Source organism: Zeus faber, assembly GCF_960531495.2.
Source record: "Zeus faber genome assembly, chromosome: 2".
Lineage (NCBI taxonomy): Eukaryota > Metazoa > Chordata > Actinopteri > Zeiformes > Zeidae > Zeus > Zeus faber.
The window spans coordinates 10,860,930-10,880,920 of record NC_137189.1 but is presented as its reverse complement, the minus strand read 5'-3'; the positions used below and the strand labels follow the sequence as shown (position 1 = coordinate 10,880,920).

The window sequence follows — 19,991 nt, the reverse complement described above, 5'->3', positions numbered from 1 at the left end:
TGGCCTCATCCTCCTCCTCATCCTCCTCTCCATCACTAGGGGGCGTCTTCTCACCAGCAGCATTCTCCTCCACCGGGCTCTCATCATCACTCTGGGTGGGGCTTTGTGTGCATTTCCGCCCGGCTCGTGTTTCCTGCACTTTCTGCATATAAATTCAGCTGCACATCCCTGGCTTCCCCACCCGGTGATGCAGGAGGAAGCGTCCTGCATCACATCGCAACAACAACACCGCTTTCCTCAAACCACACGATCGCCGAAATTGGAAATCGGAGGATTTTCTGGAAGCTGAACAATATCCCAGCTCGGTGCATCCTTTTTTGTAGGGGGGGGGGGGCGCGGTCTGTGGGTCTGGGGGGTGGATTCCACTCGCAGGTTTTCCGACTGAATAAGGACAATAATTAAGGGCTGTCTCTGCAACCAGAATGTGCAGCCTGGACCTTGCAGGTCAAATGGCCTGAGCTGATTTGCAAAGGATCGATGGATTGGACCATGTAAAGGATGCTGGTTCTGGAAAAAATATTTTTTATTCTTTTTGGAGAGACATTCCTGTCTTACATTGCTCGGTAGTCTCGAAAATACGTGCTTGGGGATTTTATTTTTTAATCGGCCAAAATAGACTTTACAGGCAGCAAACAGATCTGATATATATATAATTTTTGATTTGACCTTAAATGCTTGTTAATTAACACAGTTAATATTTGTTCATCTGGAAGATCTAAAAAAGCGACTTCATCACACTTCTACTTTATAAATTATATTTGAGTTAACTTTTATGTTTTCGTAAAATCTATTTTGTGAGGAATGAGCTATAAACTAATGATCTCAAACTCAAATGTGAGTTGTGAATAAGTAGATTTGTTTTAAAAGTTGGAACTTATATGGAAAAGTGTTTCATTTTCATATAGGCCTGCTGTGTTGGATGGACCTTAAATTAAACATAAATGACTTTTCACATAGATGATCCTCTAGACTAGTATCAAAGTTCATCACACATAAAAATTGACCTTGCAAAGCGGACTTTACTGGGTTAAATTAATGTCCTTCTAGATAAGGTGGCCACACCTGATCAGCACAAGCTGTGATTCAAGTATTTAGAGGAGAGATACTTCTCCGGTTGACCCCCCACCCCCCCCACCACCATGTTCAGCTGGCTGGGAACAGATGACCGGAGGAAGAAGGAACCAGAGGTGTTTCAGACAGTCAGTGACGGGCTGAAGAAGCTGTACAAAAGCAAGCTGCTTCCCCTGGAGGAGAGCTACAAGTTCCACGAGTTCCACTCCCCGGCCCTGGAGGATGCGGACTTCGACAACAAGCCCATGGTGCTGCTGGTGGGCCAATACTCCACCGGCAAGACCAGCTTCATACGGTGAGGAGCAGAGGAGCATTCATACAGACATAACAGACATGCACATGACATGCAGGGCACTAATCTAATCTTCACACACACACACGCACGCACGCACGCACACACACACACACACACACACACACACACACACACACACACACACACACACACAGGCCTACATACTACACTTAAAGTGGCAATCCATCAGGTCGTCTGTGTTTGGTGGACTGCACTACGAGTCCCAGAATTCCATTTGAAACTGTTTTTAACACCCCTTGACCCTCGTCTTCTTCCTCACTTTCGTTTCTCCAAAGTTTGCCTTCTTCTGATCCATTGTTTGTTAGTTTTTTTCCTGGGTAACTCATAAATTCAACATGGCTGCAGGTGCGCGTTCTTCGCATTCCTGCCGGGAAAGGCGGACCCAACACAACACTAATACACAAATGCACAGCACTAATACACCAATACATAAATGACATAAACATAAATGCTATTTCTTATTAGGTGTCAGCTGCAAAAAGTAACAGATATGGGATATTCCAACAAAATATTCTTGCGGATTACCACTTTAAAAAACAAGTAATTGCAGAAGAACAGGGCACCCACCGAGTGAGTCATCACCACTCAGGCGTATCTGGTATTGATGATCGACAGATGGTGAGGAGGAGGAGGAGAAGAAGAAGAATGTGCCAGAAAAACAGAATGTTCATGGGAAATTTTAACATATAAGGTAGTAACAATAGAATCAAACGTGCAATACAGCTTTTCATCACAGCTGTATTCGGAACACAGTTTGGCAGGATTTATGGAGAACGTAAGGTTTATGTGCCTATATGTCTACAGTGGTTTCCTTTGGAGTCCAACAAAATGTGTGCGACCTCGCCCCTTACATCCTTACACCCATACTTAAAAAAAAAAGAAAAACTATAAAAGAAACATGGAATGATTTTCATCAAACCGTTGCAAAACAGACCCATTGTAAAAATAGCCGCCGTTCTTGGAGGGTTCAGGATATGAAATGGCTGCTGTCGTTCTGCTGTCATTGTCATCGCATGTCGTGGCACTTCAGGATTATAATAAACTGCACACCTTGAATCGAATCATCTGTTGCCTTTACTTATGCCGAGGGATGATGTTGAGTAAATAATTGATCATCTGACTCATAGGGCACTTACACTCTATTTTATTTGTTTTATGTATTAAAAATCCCCGCCAATCCGACTGAGATTCACTACAGCACATATACAGTCATCTGAAATAGGACTATTGGGCCAGAAGTGCAGTTTTAAAATAAAACTAAATGAAGTAACCCTAACCCAAAGTGATTGGTTGTTTCTCACCCAACAACAAAACGGATAAGATTGGAGAACTGATAAGATTACACTTTATTAACCACCAGGGGGGATTAAATGATGTCAATAACTAGATTGGGTGTGTATCAGAGAGTGAAATGCCAAAATGATTAAAAACAAAAAGAGAGTTAGGTCTGATGAAAGCTGCATAGCTGAAATGTCTGCAATACCTCCTCATAGGAGAGCGTTTTCTGCTTTTGTTTTCTGAATGCCCATGTACGTGACATCATCATCATCATCATCATCATCATCAGTCATATAGACTACAACATTATTTGTGACATCTTTTCATGACAATATGACATACAGGTGAGTTATCGATCAGGAGAAGTCATACTACGAGAAATGAAAATGTCAGGGTGAACGGATGTTGAAAAAGCTTTTTTTTTTAATGGAATTCGGGAAATTGCAGTGCTGCCCACCCAACACAGATGACTTATTGCCCAATCCAACTTCAGCCCAAACATCCTGTCTCCATCTCACTTTTGTTGTCTGTTGCTTGCAGCTAAACAACTAAGTGTAGTTGCTTTTCGTCAGGCGATGACTTTTCCCCTGACTTCAGGGAGGTACAGACGAGTACACGGAGTGGTGCCCGGCGTCTGACCCCACACTGGGCTGTAGACCCCTGAGGCGTGGGACGAGCGAATCTGGGATGGAATTCATCTGTGGGGAATTATGGCTCATTTTGTGGGAAAGATACAACTGTACTTGTTTTCCCGCATTAGCCCATAACACGATAACACTCGACTGCTGATATCTGAGTATCTGGGTAAACTTGGGGTAACGCTCATCCCGGTTCAAATGGGAAGGTGGCGGGGCGGCCCATATTTCCCTCTGTCCTTGAAGGCCATCTTCTTGGCTGCACCGGATATTCCTCCTGTCTTGTAAAGAAGCCTCTCCCCTGCAGGGCCTCATGTCTTTATTTAGCAGCTTCATGTTTTTTTTCCTCAGGCACACATTCCTCAACATTGGCATCACTTGTCATTCATTTTGCCAATCCAGGAGCTGAAATTGTATTGTTCCGTGGGAAAACTGTTGTATTCCGTTGGGCTGAAACTCTTTAAGATATAACTTTTCTTTTGCATTTGTGCCGAGGAAGTCCTGGGATTTTGTTTCATTGATTCTCATCCCACTATTTGTTAAAGGTTATTCCAGATCATTTTTGGATAAATATTTTATGTGTTAAACCATGTTAATTTAACCCTTCTTCTCATTTACACTTTATTCTCAGCTTGTCAGCTAAGTATGTGTGTGTGCATGCGTGTGCGCGCGTGTGTGTAACAGCTGGGTGCTGGGCCTTTTAACTGTTAATGACCCTCCTCTCTTATAGACAAACGCACACACTGTTATGGGCGAGGGGGAAGGCTCGCAGCTTTAAGCCTTTTGACAGGCCTCACGAAAAAGCTGAGCCCGAGTCCCTGCTAGCGAGTCAGCGAGTCCCTGCTGTCAAACATGACCACGTTGGGACAAGCCTCCATGATATCTCTCCCTCCGTCTCAGTATCTCTCTGTGACACCTTGGATGTCTTTATCTCTCTCGCCCATCTGTCCCTCCTCATCCCTTCCCCGGCTGAATTACACGGTGAGGTGCAAAGTGCTGAGTATGAGCTGCAGCTTTGGCACATTTTCCATAAGCTTTTTCGATTCGGTCCTCAAACTCTGGTAGGTTGGACAAACTGAAATACAGTACAATAATGATAACCAGAGCCGTCACAAGCATGACGGTTTAACTGACAATTCATTGTCACACAAATAATAATAAGTGTCTGTGTTTTCATCTTATGTGTAATAATTTAGTGTAATAATACACCTCAAACTATCGCACAAGAGGTATCTCTTGTTATTGAACATTTGAACATTAAAATTTGAAGCCAATTTTTCTCGGCCTCACCAATGGAAACCCATCTCCGTTCTGTTTATTGCAACATTTCTAACATTGGCCTAAAAATCCCCTTGAAATTGGGATGGAAACATATGATTGCGATTTAGGATTTTAACACGTGATTGCGATCGGGCGATGACAGCTGCACAAACACGCGTAATGGTTTGTGTGTGTGTGTGTGTTTGTGTGTGTGTGTGTGTGTGTGTGTGTGTGTGTGTGTGTGTGTGTGTGTGTGTGTGTGTGTCTGTTCAATCTTTTCAAGCTTCACTTGACCACGCCCCTCTCGCTTCTCAGCCCTTTCCACATCGCAACCAAATACAGTTGTTTGGCCAGTGTCGAAACGGTTTCCCAATCTCCAATCAGAGGCAGCTGTAAATAATCCTTGTATCTCTAACTTTTTTTTAACATAAATATTATTTTAGACACTCACGTGTTGCACAGATGGATGTAAATATTAAGGTTGTTGCAGAGATGGTTCTACCAGGTACCGCTAAGTGTGTGTTTAAGTGAAGATGTATGGGATACTTCACCCGACATCTGTTGGCAGTTTGAATATGCTGGCATTTCAAGATCTATAGTCTCCTCAGCTGTAAATCGCTTCACTTTAAGCCTTGCTCCATGCTCACATTTAACATTGCTGGAATTCTTTAAGGATGTGTGTACAATGAACATTTACCACGTATGCGAAGAAGACGAATGATATCTAGATGATGTCACAAATTCTTAAAAACTGTAATATTAAAACACGTAATTCCATTTAAACTCACTGTGCTTTTCCTGCATTTGCATGAATATTATTATATTTGGATTAGACGTTTCCAATTGGAAAAACATATTGCCGGGACTTTTCCTCCAGAAAACCCCATTATTTTGCAGATAAATGCTCAAGGTTTTTATGTTTTTGTTTTGTATATACTGTATAGTTTGGGGCAAACAGCCAGGCGGTAGATTACCTATCAAACTATTTGTTTATTAGCTTCAGTTAGTACAAGATGAAAACCATATAGATTAAATTAAAAACTGGGATTTTTTTGTTAAATTTTATTTTATGATTTATTTATTTTATTTTCTGTTGAGTAGCTTTTAAAATGTACATAGCAACTTGTCAATTTACTTTAACTTATCACCTTGTCTCAACATTTAAGTGACTGTCTGTGTTGGGTGGATTCCATTGTAAATCCCGAAATTTGATTTTAAGTCAGACTGGCGAGGTTAGCAATGAAGGGATTTTTTTATTTTACACCAGACAACTCTTGGTCGAGCGAAAGGTTCCTTACCAAAGGTTGGACCTGTCCACTTATTTCGGTCCAACCATGCATCAAACTTTGGGTTTTCGATCCTCGCAACACCTTCTGATCCAAAAATAAATCAGAATTCTTTATCCTTGACATCTCATCTCATATTGTTGGAGCCTTCCCAGCGTGTAAAAGGTTCTGATTATACTTGTCACTTCCTCTGCATTGTAGTCTTATACTTCTTGTCCCTCTACTATCCACAGCTACCTCCTGGAGCAGGATTTTCCTGGCATGCGGATCGGCCCCGAACCCACCACGGACTCCTTCATCGCTGTGATGCACGGAGACACGGAGGGCGTCATCCCTGGCAACGCCTTGGTGGTTGACCCCAAGAAACCCTTCCGGAAGCTCAACGCCTTTGGAAATGCCTTTCTCAACAGGTACAGACAAAACACACACACACACACACACACTCAATACATTGATTCTATCCCTCATAAGCCATGTCAAAGTATACATTTACACAGCTACATTACACTTTTCGCTCTGCCTTACTTAACCTCAAATGTTTTAAAATTGAGTTGCTAACTAATTTTGCTGCTATTTATCTTACATTTTTTAGGAAGTGACGTAAAGAGCAAGTTATGCATTTGACAAATACAACTTTGAAACCTTGAAAGACACACACTCACACACACACACACACACACACACACTAATGGAGCATGGAGGAAGTGGAGAGAAGAATAAGTAAGTGTGAGAGAGAGCTGCAGAGAGAGAGAGAGAATCGGCACTATCACTCTACATTCCAGCATGATGAAGTTTCCACGTGCTTTCAGGCCAGGCTTTCCCCTGGTAATTGCTCTGTGCACAATGGTGTGTGTGTGTGTGTGTGTGTGTGTGTGTGTGTGTGTGTGTGTGTGTGTGTGTGTGTGTGTGTGTGTGTGTGTGTGTGTGTGTGTGTGTGTGTGTGTGTGTGTGTGTGTGTGTGTGTGTGTGTGTGTGTGCGCGTGTGAGCGCGGGTCAGGTGTCCACCTTCTGGACGAGAGAAAGTGCTAAGGTTGATCTGACCCGTCGTTGCTCCGAACAACACAAAATGCAGATCTTTTCGGGAATGAGGAGGTGGTGGTGGTGGGGGGTCTGTAGGTTGATCTTATGAGCACAGATCATTTTTCATATTTATACAGTACAGCAGGAGGTGGGGGAGTCTGGGCGAAGAAAATGTTTGTTGCTAAAACCTTTCACATACTGTATCTGTCCTGCTTCTATTGTGACTATTACTTCTCGAATTTCCCGTCATCCAGGGGTTATGAGGCACTGAAGGCTTATTCTCTTGCTCTTACTAGATATTAATAAATGTTAAAAGGCTTTTATTGTAACGTGAAAATCAATCAAAACTGTATTATTATTATTATTATTTTTTTAAACATTTGGATTTACCCTGGTCTTCCCTTGAAGGCGGTCAAATGATGCCATGAGGCCAATCGGTGCATTCTTGCCGGGAAAGGCGGACCCCGCCACCCGTTATTCATAGTCATGTAAAAGAGCCTCATCACCAAAAAAACGCCTCCACATCTGTGCCTAACACTCCGTGTTTGTGCTTGAATCCAGGTTTGTTTGTGCCCAGCTGCCTAACCCCGTGCTGGAAAGCATCAGCGTGATCGACACTCCGGGGATTCTGTCAGGCGAAAAACAGAGAATAAGTCGAGGTAACACACACACACACGCACACGCACGTGCACGCTTGGTCTGGTGTGTGTTTGGTTGTGTGTGTGTGTGTGTGTGTGTGTGTGTGTGTGTGTGTGTGTGTGTGTGTGTGTGTGTGTGTGTGTGTGTGTGTGATTGTGTGCGACCAATCTGTGTATGACAGTTCACCCATGGTGCCCGAGTCTAATACCACCCAACCCATACAACCATACACCCATACAACCGAACTGCAGGGTCAGCTCATGCTTTAAACTGGTGTGTGTGTGTGTGTGTGTGTGTGTGTGTGTGTGTGTGTGTGTGTGTGTGTGTGTGTGTGTGTGTGTGTGTGTGTGTGTGTGTGTGTGTGTGTGTGTGTGTGTGTGTGTGTGTGTGTGTGTGTATTTAAGTCACAACAATATTAAATGTTAATGATTAAGAAACCAACGGCTTTTCATCACATTTATCAGTATATGGTAATGTAAAGTGTAAAGATAAAACAGTTATCAGGAGAATCATCTCTTCTTATCATTAATCCCTAAAATGGTATAACTCCATAGTTGCGGATCCAGTAAATTTAACTGCAAATTAAACGCAAAAATCACCTTGTACTTTCAGCAGATTTGGACTGCTTGGTATTTTTCAGTTCACTCAACCCTACAAAAGGAATTTAACATTTCCCCGACCCCTCAGTGGCATTCGCTCACTGTCTCTGTAAACTGCCCCTTCGATGTGGGCCGTTTAGGATGGACTGCGGGAGAAGCCAGTGAGGTCTCATATATTCACAGATTCTGGAAATGAATAAAAAGAGTAAACTGAATGATATTCAATTTAAAGAAAAACAACATCCAAGGGAAAATAAGTTTGTTTTTCTTCTAACTGATCGCACTATTCCTTCTTTGGGTGAAGCTAGGGTGAAGTTACAGAGGTCCACAGAGTTGGGGGCTTATGTAAGACTCTTTATGTAAATAGTCCTCCCTCCCTCGCTTTCACTTCGGGAGATATATGTCTGACAATTCACATTCCCCGCTATAAACTGCGGCATTTCCATACCAACCGCAAACGCGAACGACAGTTGAATGGGGGCCGCGTCCCCTTCTCTCATGCTCTCACGCTTTATTTTTCGGGCAACCTCGTCGCCAAATTTCTCTAATAAACACAATGTCTTTCATCTCATCTCTCTTTGCCATTATCAATTTTTTGATGATCCCTTTCAAATAGTCACGACCGAGGTATCATGTCCTCTAATAAGCCCATATCAAGTTTTATTGACAGTGATAATAATGAGGGGATAGTGGATGAAGGTGTGATCGATGAAGTCGCTCACATTGAGGCCTTGTCTAGGGATGCTGAGTCAGCAGATTTGGTTTGTGTTTGGTTTGCGTTTCCACAATTGGATGTTGGAGTCGTCGATATCAGTGCTAACAGCTACAGTACATCCTGGCTCATCAATGACCTTGCAGCACTCAGACACACTCGAGTATTGATTTTTGAAAGTTGATCTACATTGCATGGACTTTAAACTGCCTTCATGTCCGATGAAACTAATGAAATAAATTAATTGTGTAGAGACAAAAAGCCATTCTATCAGTATGAAATATACTGATATATTATTATTATTATTATTATTATTATTATTATTATCTACTGTATATATTTTTTTATTATTATAATTATTATTTTTATCCTTGCCACATACAAATATTGTTCATCTTCAATCATTATATTCAGAATGTCGATAAATTCCCCATTTTTTTAGTTAAGATGATGAATACCATAATGGATGTTGCTTCACAAAAAGGTTTGACTTCTGATTTCCTCAATTTAAAGCAGTTAAACAGGCGTCTCAAGTATATGATTAATAATAATAAGGATTGTGCATGTTTGAGAAACCTCACCATTAAGACGCTTCACGTTTTAAATGTTTAATCAAAAGTGAGCTGCGTAATAAATAATTCAGAGGGGAAAGTGTCCTGGGTGAGTGTGTTGTTAAACCAAATAAACAGCTCAGTGTAGTATGACTTATTTCAAACTAGAAAAAACACAGGGTAAAAGTGACTCAGCCCAGCTGTGTTTTTAGTGGAGAGTGTGTGTGTGTGTGTGTGTGCGTGTGTGCGTGTGTGCGTGTGTGCGTGTGTGTGTGAGTGATTGGGAACGGAACTCATTCCATACATACATACATAATATCTTTTGGTTTTGCATTTCATCTTTGTCTCATTTCCATTTTTATTTTCATGCATTTCCATCGTGTGTGTGTGCGTGTGTGTGTCCAGATGCAACAGGTGTCGGTTCAGGCTATAGCAGACTACATAGATGCCCCTATGGAGGTATTGCAGATTAAAAATACGCGCAGCGTCTGCCAAAAAAATAAAATAGATGATATCTTGAGTTTTTTTAAATTTTAAACGGATATTTTTCTCTACCAAAAAACTTACTTTGTCTTTGGGATTCCTGTGTTTTTGCTAACAATCTTAACAGAGTGTTTTTTGAGGAATCTTGAAGATAAATAAGACTTCTCTTTGCACACTTGGGAGGTGCATGGTATAGAAAAACAATGTGTTAAAATTCATCCTCAAGGTATCACTAACCAAGCTCGAGTGTTTCCCCTGAATAGAGCCACTAGTGACGGGCTGCACACTAATGGTGAACATACCTGCTCACACTAATCCACGCCACCACCACGGAAATGAGGAAAGGACACTAGGACACTTGGAATTACAGCCTTTCCACAAGATGTTACTTCATCTAATAATCAAATGAGATTAATTAATAAGTTCATCCAGGAGACACCCTAGATATCACACAAAGCTTCTGGGATTTGGGTTTTCACTCGACACTATGATACGTGATGTTTCAGAAGAATGGTCCCTGAAGTTTGCCGTTCATTCAGCCAATAGTGGAAAGACATTTTTTTTCTCCTCGCCCCTCATGTAGAACGTAGGTAGGTTCCAGCCTGCTGTTCATACTGCACCTACTGCTCCGCCCTCCATCAGCAGTTTAATGCAAATAATGGGGGGCAAAGTTGCATTCAGTGCAAAAAACTCTTTGTGAGTTTACTGCCGATGAAAGTATATCCCAGATATTCAAATCTTGCCTTAAATTGTTAAAACAACAATGCCAAGAGGTTAGGGTTAGGGTCGCACATTCATATTTTCATTTTGGCAAAGCCTTATTAGGTTTATTGTAAGCTGCTAGGGTAAGAATGTGTGAAAATTAGGTATGTTTTTACAACCCTGCTTCAAAGCCTCCGCAATTAATTTGTTTGTAATGGAGAAAAGAAAACACTTAACATGCTGCTGTTGCTCCCCACAGTGCTGATGGTAAATGTGTATTATTTACCTCCCAGTTATAGTTCCCACTGTAACCCCTCAATGCTGAGTCTGTATCTGTCATTAACATCCCTGGAGCTGCATGGAAACGCCCTAATACCTCAGTTCCTCCATTGTTCTTTGTTTTTTTTGTTTTTTTGTTGTCTCATTTCCCGTGGAATGTCTCTCCAGGTAAGAACGAATTCTATCCTCAAGATGACTGCAAAGTCAAAATGTCCTGTCAACCAACCCAACCCTAACCCTAACCCATTGATTGACTCATTTATTAATTTACTCACTCATTAGATACAATGGGCATCTTAACCCTATAATATACATTTGTGGGAAGTGGTCATTATACTATATTTTTGTAGGTAGTCTTGCATTCTTTAAATCATTATTGCACACCAGATTAGTGTATATATTTAAAAAAAAAAAAAAAAAAAATATATATATATATATATATATATATATATATTTATACAATATAGAAAATATATATTAAAAAAATATATATAAAATAAAGTATTCATGAATACTGTATGTAGAGGGAACTCTGAAGATTAAATATAACTTGGCTTACTTACAGTATATTGACATAAATATTATTCTATAAACCTTATACTGTAAGTAAATTCAGAAAATATATAGTATGTGATCTGACCGAACCAAGGTTGTATAAAGTGTGAGAAATGCCTTATAATTATAGTGCGTTAAGTTCTTCTTGAATTTAGAGTTTTTAAATGTCCATTTGAGTTTAACTAAAATATTCACAAATAATGGCCATTTGTGTTTCAGTTGTAACAAGTAAGGTGGTATGATCGCACATTTAACCGATGTTCCGCACACATAATCATGTTTTGACTAAACTTAGTAATCAAAGCTGCTTGTCTCAGGATTTTGATAACATCTTTTTACATCTTTTTTTAGACTGCTGTGGATAAACTTGCCCTCTCTGCGCCACACTTTTTTATTTCCTCCTCTTCCCTTCCTCTCCTCGTCTCGCTTTCTTTCCTCTCCTCCTCTCACAGGCTACGACTTTGCCGCCGTGCTGGAGTGGTTCGCTGAACGCGTGGACAGAATCATTCTGTTATTCGACGCTCACAAACTGGACATCTCCGACGAGTTCTCGGAAGTCATCAAGGCTCTGAAAAACCACGAGGACAAGATCCGGTGGGATTAAAATAATAGTAGATCACTAAAATAATCACCACTGGACCCAACCAATACTTTTAGCCCATGACCGGCTCAAATATACTGATGCCGCTTCATTGAGAACCCTCATAAAGTTTTATATACAATTTTTACAATTGTCTTTATAAGGGATTTTTTAAATTGTACTTATTATTATTATGATTATGATTATTATTATTGTGGTGTGGGAGTGGTGTGGTTTAAGCTGCCACGCCTGTCTTGGGTCTAGGCACCTGGGCCCAGGATCAGGGTGGCTGTACACCTAATGCTTGTCAGAGCAATTAACAAGCAACAGGTAAAACCCCCATCCCCACACACACACAGGAGAGGAGCCCTTGTCATGACACGTTTCCCATCTGCTCTGGGCTTGTTCCACCTTGCCCACTGTCTACAATAAAACTGGTATTTTTTAACCCCATCACCTGTGTCTCTGTGACGGAGGGCCCCCAAAACGCCACTTGGTGGCGTGTGGCAGGCGTAATCTGCTACAATGATTTATTCTGTAAACAGGGAGAATCAAATACAATAAATTATAATAATATATTTTTTCATATTTTACTCTCACTTTCTAAACTGTCAGGTCAGGTCCCACATACTGTACAACAGTAATAGTGCTAAAAAAAATTTAAAAGGAGAAAAAAAAAAGGAATAAGGCAGAGCCTGGTATTTGAAGTACAAATGAATCCAAATTGAATCCTCTGTTGTTGTTGTTTTTTTATTGTTGTTTTCCACAGGGTTGTGTTGAACAAGGCGGACCAGATCGAGACGCAGCAGTTAATGAGAGTTTACGGCGCGCTGATGTGGTCCCTCGGAAAAATCGTCAACACGCCTGAGGTATCAGTAATCACAATACACTTGGTTCATAAAGCATTTTTCATGTAGTTTGAAAGAAATTTCAACGTGCTACAGACGTAGACGAAACGTATTCCAGCAGACGAAATCAATGAAAAAATCTTTGAAATCTCTAGAAATTGTCCCAATTTCTCTCCGGTCGAGTGGTTTCTCGGCGATTCATGTTCATTCCATCTTTCCTCTCCCCTCCTCCCCCGCCTCCAAAAAGGTGATCCGCGTGTACATCGGGTCATTTTGGTCGCACCCTCTGCTGATTCCCGACAACAGGAAGCTGTTCGAGGCCGAGGAGCAGGACTTGTTCAAGGACATTCAGTCGCTGCCGAGAAACGCGGCGCTGCGGAAGCTTAACGATCTGATCAAGCGGGCGAGGCTCGCCAAGGTACGGCGAGCGTGGCGGAGAGATTCGCACACACACACACACACAAACACACCCTTCGAGAAACCATGCCTTCAAAGATATTATTTTGGGCAGCCTTGTTGTTCCGCTATTGACTCACTGCTAATTCCGACGTCAATAAGCTTTGGTAAAATGATGAATCAGCATGCAGGTAATGCTGTGCACCCGCCAAAAGAACAATTACCAGCCCTAAAATCTTGTTTATTTATCTTGAAAATGCAAATATTTATAAATTTAAAAAAGGCACCACCAAATAGGACGTTTATAGATGTGGATATGTACTTTACATGGTTATTGTATTGCAATGTTGGGGGGATATGTATATGTATGCAATGTATGCAATATGCATTTCCATTGATCCATCCATTTTTTGTCCCCTCCTATTTCTGCTCAGGGTCAAGGGGTGACTCAAGTCGTTAGGAAGGCATCTAAAAAGTACCAAAAGTTAAACATGCAAACCAAACATATGTGGAATAATTATGCTATAGAATTATATGCGCTATATAGTCTTGAAACCATGGTTGGTTGAAACATTCAAGCTCACTCTTGTGCTTTGTTGGCAACACATGCCCTGCATTAGTACACAGTTTTATTTTCCCGTATGGTCTTCTCTCTCCTGTAAGGCAAAGACTTTATGTTTTAAAACTCACAAAAGACACAAAATCCTTTAACCCATTGGCGTCATCTGCCATTTGGCACTTTTTCAAGAGTTTCCAACTGGTATGACGCCACAAAGCTGTCAAGCAATCCCAAAGTCGAAGGGCAGAGATGGTAGATTTTGCCCTCAGTTTGGGTGTGTCCCTTTTGACGCCTGTCTGCGTCGCACCCAGTGTGAGGTAATCGAATGTATAGTTGAGTATAAGAAACCATCGTCCAAGATTTTTAACGCTGTGGTGATTCTGTTGGACGACAATTCGGCCTGACGCTTCGGCAATGGCCTTTAAATCAGCCTCTATCGATCTTAAAGGAACATTCGGGTGTTCTTCATCCGGAACATTGTTTTTCGATCATTGGGAGTCAACCCGAGTGACTGGCATCAAGATTTGTTTTTAATTGATCCAGTATTGAGAGAACAACTTCAGGCTGCCACACAATGGGGAAATGACGATTGCCCCATTGCACGGCAGCCGTCCCAATGGGCAAAAATAAGGCTTGAGTTAAAAAATACTGCAGAAACAGGAACCCAATATATTTGAATCAACAAAGGCAATAAATGAGTAGAAACACAATGTAAAACTCACAAAAAAACCCTAATATTAAGGATTATTGCTACAAGAGCGATTGGTTTGTGATTTTACTTGATGGCATCATCACCTCGACCACTTCCAGAGTACGAGCGGATGCAGATTTTGTTTGGGGGGGTTGCATGGTAGTTGGCCAGACGTGTTTTTTTTAACCGAGCCCTTCCACACAGATTTGTGGGTGAAAAATAAATGTTTCCTATTCATTCATCATCCATCATCCTCCCACCATCCCCACCCGATGCAGCTGCTAACCTTGACTGAACATGTTCCGCCCTTGTGGCGTGCAGAGTTATAGGCTGTGACAAATGAGCTTGTTCTCTTCCAAGTGAATTATTTCCTGCTTCCTGTTTGGACAGGAAGTTATGTTTTTAAGGGCAGAGTTGGCTTCCTATCATAGTTCTAGGAAACGAGAAAGGATGCACACACACACACACACAGTCTGCTCACAAGGCTTGAGTGACAAGTGCAGTTTTCCTGTTTGATATTGCTTAGATAGACGTGTGTGTGTGTGTGTGTGTGTGTGTGCATTTGTGTGCATTTGTGTGTGTGTGTGTGTGTGTGTGTGTGTGTGTGTGTGTGTGTGTGTGTGTGTGTGTGTCTGTGTGCGTGTGTGTGTGTGTGTGTGTGTGTGTGTGTGTGTGTGTCTGTGTGCGTGTGTGTGTGTGTGTGTGTGTGTGTGTGAATGTCAAGGACTCAATATCTGGGAAACAAGCTTGTTCCGCAGTTTAATGCACAGGGAAACACATTGACAGTGTTTCACATGGTGTCACGTTTTGGTTTCATATGTCAGTTATTGTTACGTGTTTTTTTCTCTACTATCAATTATTTTTACTTTTCTCTTATTTTCTTGATTATGAAAGATTTTCAAACTTCTCAATTGTCCGTATACCCCAATACTCCCTATAATGACGTTAATTCCCTTTAATGAGGTGCTGATCTGGTCTTGGAAAAGTCCTGATTTTAAAATAGAAAAACTTCCATTTAAAAAAATCTCTCTTTAACTCAATGTCACTTTACAATACATTCCCCAACGACATCTTTCTCTCTTTTTCTCCATATGCAGGTTCACGCGTACATCATCAGCTCTTTGAAGAGGGAGATGCCCTCAGTGTTCGGGAAGGAGAACAAGAAAAAAGAACTGATCGCGAGTCTGGGAGAGATCTACGGTCGCATAGAGAGAGAGCATCAGATTTCACCTGGAGATTTCCCCAACCTCAAGAAGATGCAGGTACTGTAAAAAAATATATACTAGTGTTGAAACAACCTATATTTCAAGGGAACACAAAAAGAGATCATTTGTATATAGTCATGTCACCAAAAAAATGTTTTTTCTCATGTTTACTCTATTTCCATTCATGAAAACTGCGTAAAGGATTGACAGGTGGACATTGATGGTATATACATTGATTTATGTCAAGCAAACTGGCCATTATTAGGTATGGCCAGGATGAATGTTAGAATTCGGCTAAAACACAAGCATAACGTGGTTTAATCACCTTAATATCGAAATAGAAAATAAATCTTTTATTCAGTCAGCAGAAATATGTGAGGTTAAAAAATAAAATCAATACAAGGATGCTTAAACTTAGACAACAACCTCAAACTGAAAAATATAGCTGCAGGCAGTACGCGGGGTCCCGGGTAGTCGGCCCTTCATTAAAGTTCACTGGACGTGTGTGCTTTGGCTCTCTGTTCTGGTGTGTTTCGTGACTGTGGGTGGGTTTCCTACGTCGCAACTAACGGCTGTTAGGGCTGCATGATTATGGTAAAATTATAATCGATTATTTTCATCAATATCTCAATTACAATTATTTATCATGAATATTCATCCATTTTGAGGAACACAATTATTTTATTGCACTTTGTAAATCAACAGAGAACTGCCTTTACAATAACAATGTATTTTATAACCCTATAAATAAAGAAATAAACTCAATCTTTGAATCAAAATAGTACTTTCTTCACAAAAATTCAGTCTTCTCAAGGCTATATATAAATAACATCTAAGCACTAGGGTCCGTTACATTACACCTGCAGGTTTTTGGCAAGAGAAAAAAAACTGTGCCGTTACAGCACCCCGCAAGAATTTCCTCTCAATTTTACGTTTTCATTGAACACTTTAAATGAAAATAACTACTGTGCGACAATTATCTAAAGTTTTCCATTTACAGTATTTAAGACTGATAATTAACGTAAAACAGGCAAGTGTGGGGCAGTGGCTTAAATAGAGACTTCAATACGCATTTACACTATGCTGCGTGTGCTCGTTTCCTGTTTCTCCAAATGAAACAAATATGAAAACAGTGTGTTTTTATCATTTTCAAAAATAAAGCCCCGCGTGTCGCGTGTCCAGAGCCTGTGTGTGTCTCCACGGAGCCCGCACCGGGCTCCCACTGGAGCACCGACGCACGGATTATTTACTTTGCCACACATGGATAATTGGGATCAGAAGAAAAACGAGGGCAAATTGCACTCAGCTGCAAGCCCAGTCGGCGAGCAGGCCCAAATACACATTTTATTGGTTCACAGACTATTGACGTCAGTTTTTCATTAACAAAAGCAAAAGGGCTGCCGCCCCGTCGGGGCTCGACCCCTGACAAATGGAACCAAATCAGCTTAACGTTTCTTTTACAATATCCCTCAATTGTTCTTAGACCCACAGACACTTTATTTATCCCAGGAGGGAAATTGCAGATAGAAAGTAAAGTTACACCGCCTCCTCTTTCCTCTTCACTAGGACCAGCTTCAGGCGCAGGATCTCAATAAGTTCCAGCCGCTGAAAGCCAAACTGCTGGAGGCGGCGGATGACATGCTCGCCCAAGACATCGCCAGTCTCATGGTCCTGGTCCGCCAGGAGGAGAACCAGCGACCGTGCGCGGTGGTGAAGGGCGGCGCCTTCGACGGCACGATGGACGGACCGTTCGGCCACGGCTACGGCGAGGGCGCCGGCGAGGGCATCGACGAGGCAGAGTGGGTGGTGTCCCGCGACAAGCCGGCCTACGATGAGATCTTCTACACGCTGTCGCCGGTAAACGGGAAGGTGACCGGGGCCAACGCAAAGAAGGAGATGGTGAAGTCCAAGCTGCCCAACACGGTGCTGGGGAAGATCTGGAAGTTGGCGGACATCGATAAGGACGGGATGCTGGACGACGAGGAGTTTGCGTTGGCGAACCATCTGATCAAGGTGAAGCTGGAGGGACACGAACTGCCCCCCGAGCTGCCGGCACACCTGGTGCCCCCGTCCAAGAGAAAAATACCCGAGTAGTTTACCCCAAAATACAACCAGAGTGTTACTTAGCATTTAAAACAGGTCATCGTTCTCACTTCCCGAGTACATGAACAAACAAATGGAAAATCTTCCATTTCCTCACAACCAACAAGTACAAAAACAAAACAAAAAAAAAAAAACACTTTATTTTTCCTACTTTGCTTCTACACCTCTTATATTTTCCAATGCAGAAACGCTAAATTAAGTCAAATTCAAGGAACACTTTCACAAATTGTGATTTCACAAAATCTCACATGGAAAATGTTTTGTCTTTTGTTTTATTGTTTTTTTTATGTATCCATATAACTAACATGAGGAAATAAATAAAGAAAACATTACAATTGCTATACACACTAATGATTAAAAAAGTTCCAAATTCCTGTCAATGGATCAGGTTCCCTGAAAAATCCCCAGAATATATATAATGTAAGGTACATTTTATTACTATGGTGTACTGTACGTAATTATCAATCCGGCACCAAACAGGACAAAATGTTCCTGCTTCTACAGTAAATAAAACACTGAAAGCAACAACTGGAATACAAAAAAACACTGGAATACAACAAAATAAAAGCAAAACTTTACTGCTCAACGACACAAATATAACGATGTGAAGAGGGCGATACCGGGTGGGGGGTGCTGTTGTTTGGGGATTCGGGGATGTTTTTAAATGGCTCAATGGAAGGAGGGATGGAAGGATGTGAACCAGTATCCAGAACGTTTATGGTTTTTGATCATGCTTGTGTCACTGCAGCGTCTCAGTTGCGCTCCAACGCTTTAAGGATCAAGTTCAGGATCCAGTGTCACTAAAGAGTCGTCTCATCTCAAATTCAGGGATTCTTTTTGGTGGATTTCTAACTTGGTCACAAGGTTAAAAGGTCACAATATGGAAACAGAAAGCACATAGAAACAAACAAACATGTTTGAAGTGACTGTGAGAATGGCTTTGAATATGTGGACCCTGACAAATTATTAACCATAAAGTAATACTTTTTTTTTACACATATATAAATATATATATATATATATATATATATATATATATATTCAAAATACCCCTGATATGGGTAAGCCGGCGCATGTTAACACAGTTTGCTGTTTGCTGTGACATATTTGGGCAGTCAGAGGGGTTAATATGAATTTCCTGAATTTCCCCCCCAGGGATTAACAAAGTGTTATCTTATGAATCTTATGAAAATGTGAGATGGTTTTATTTGAAATAATAAGTAAGTTCCTCCTAAAAAAATAACAACTAAAAAGATAAAAGGGTGAGAAATGTTTTGGTTTTTTTATGCCTCTCAAAAAGGACTGAATAATATCGACATTGTTGTAATACTGCGACTATGATATGTGAGCATATTATGGGTATTGTATGAGAATTTGATTGTGCAGACATTGTAGGTAACCATTGGACCACGTGTATTGCTGTTATTCAGTGTAATATGTATGTGTATTGTTATGTTAACAACTGTTACGTAGTTTGTGTGCTGCCGATGTGGGAGCAGTAGTTTGCAATCCATTACTTTATATTGCTGATTGGTTTTCAGTTGAAAACACACAGGTATTCTTATGATTTGTGTTCGTTGATTGGATTGGATGATGGCAAAACACTAATTCTAGACGTAGTCCATATGTTCATGTGTTGTGCAGAAATTTGGCTGAAATGAAAAATAAATAAACCTTTTTAATTCATGAACCTCATCTTTTCTGCCGTGTGTGAGAGATTTATTTGTTTGGTTGTACACATCATATTTCTATGTATATTACAGTCAGTACATCACTATCTTATACTGTATGTTGCATTCACTGAATATGAAACAATATTGAATAATCATTATAAACCCCAGAGGAAAATTTTTGTAGATAATTTAGATTTTCTTTTTGACCCCATCAGTGAGAGAAAAATTATGTGTTTCTACAGAGTAGACGTGACAATCTCTTCAATTTATATTTATTATTACCAATTTTTATTATGTTGATTTATGAATTGTTGTTCATTGATTGATTAATTAAACCATTCAGAATTTCCCTCTGGGGATTAATAAAGTAATAATAAAATGTAATAATTCTGAATATTTATTTATTATATTAACTCATCGGTTAGATTGAGAGGCTCCAGGATGAAGGTACATTATACCTAATAAAAATCTCACAGTACCTAATATAATATATTCAATATACTGTATGTAGTAGTACTGACTTAATCATGTACAGAACAGCATTATTATG

At 40.7% G+C, this 19,991-nt stretch overlaps 1 protein-coding gene across 1 annotated transcript; it reads left to right on the top strand.

Annotated features, from left to right (window-relative positions):
- Positions 1-1,139: 1,139 nt before the first annotated feature.
- On the top strand, positions 1,140-19,463 carry ehd3 (EH-domain containing 3; the record flags this gene model as incomplete). The annotated part of the gene is made up of 8 exons (XM_080024637.1): positions 1,140-1,366; positions 6,080-6,256; positions 7,428-7,525; positions 11,839-11,980; positions 12,736-12,835; positions 13,062-13,232; positions 15,558-15,722; positions 17,232-19,463. 8 exons carry the CDS (start codon positions 1,140-1,142, stop codon positions 17,757-17,759), a joined length of 1,608 nt encoding a protein of 535 aa, XP_079880763.1. The 3' UTR covers positions 17,760-19,463.
- Between the last annotated feature and the right edge of the window lie 528 nt (positions 19,464-19,991).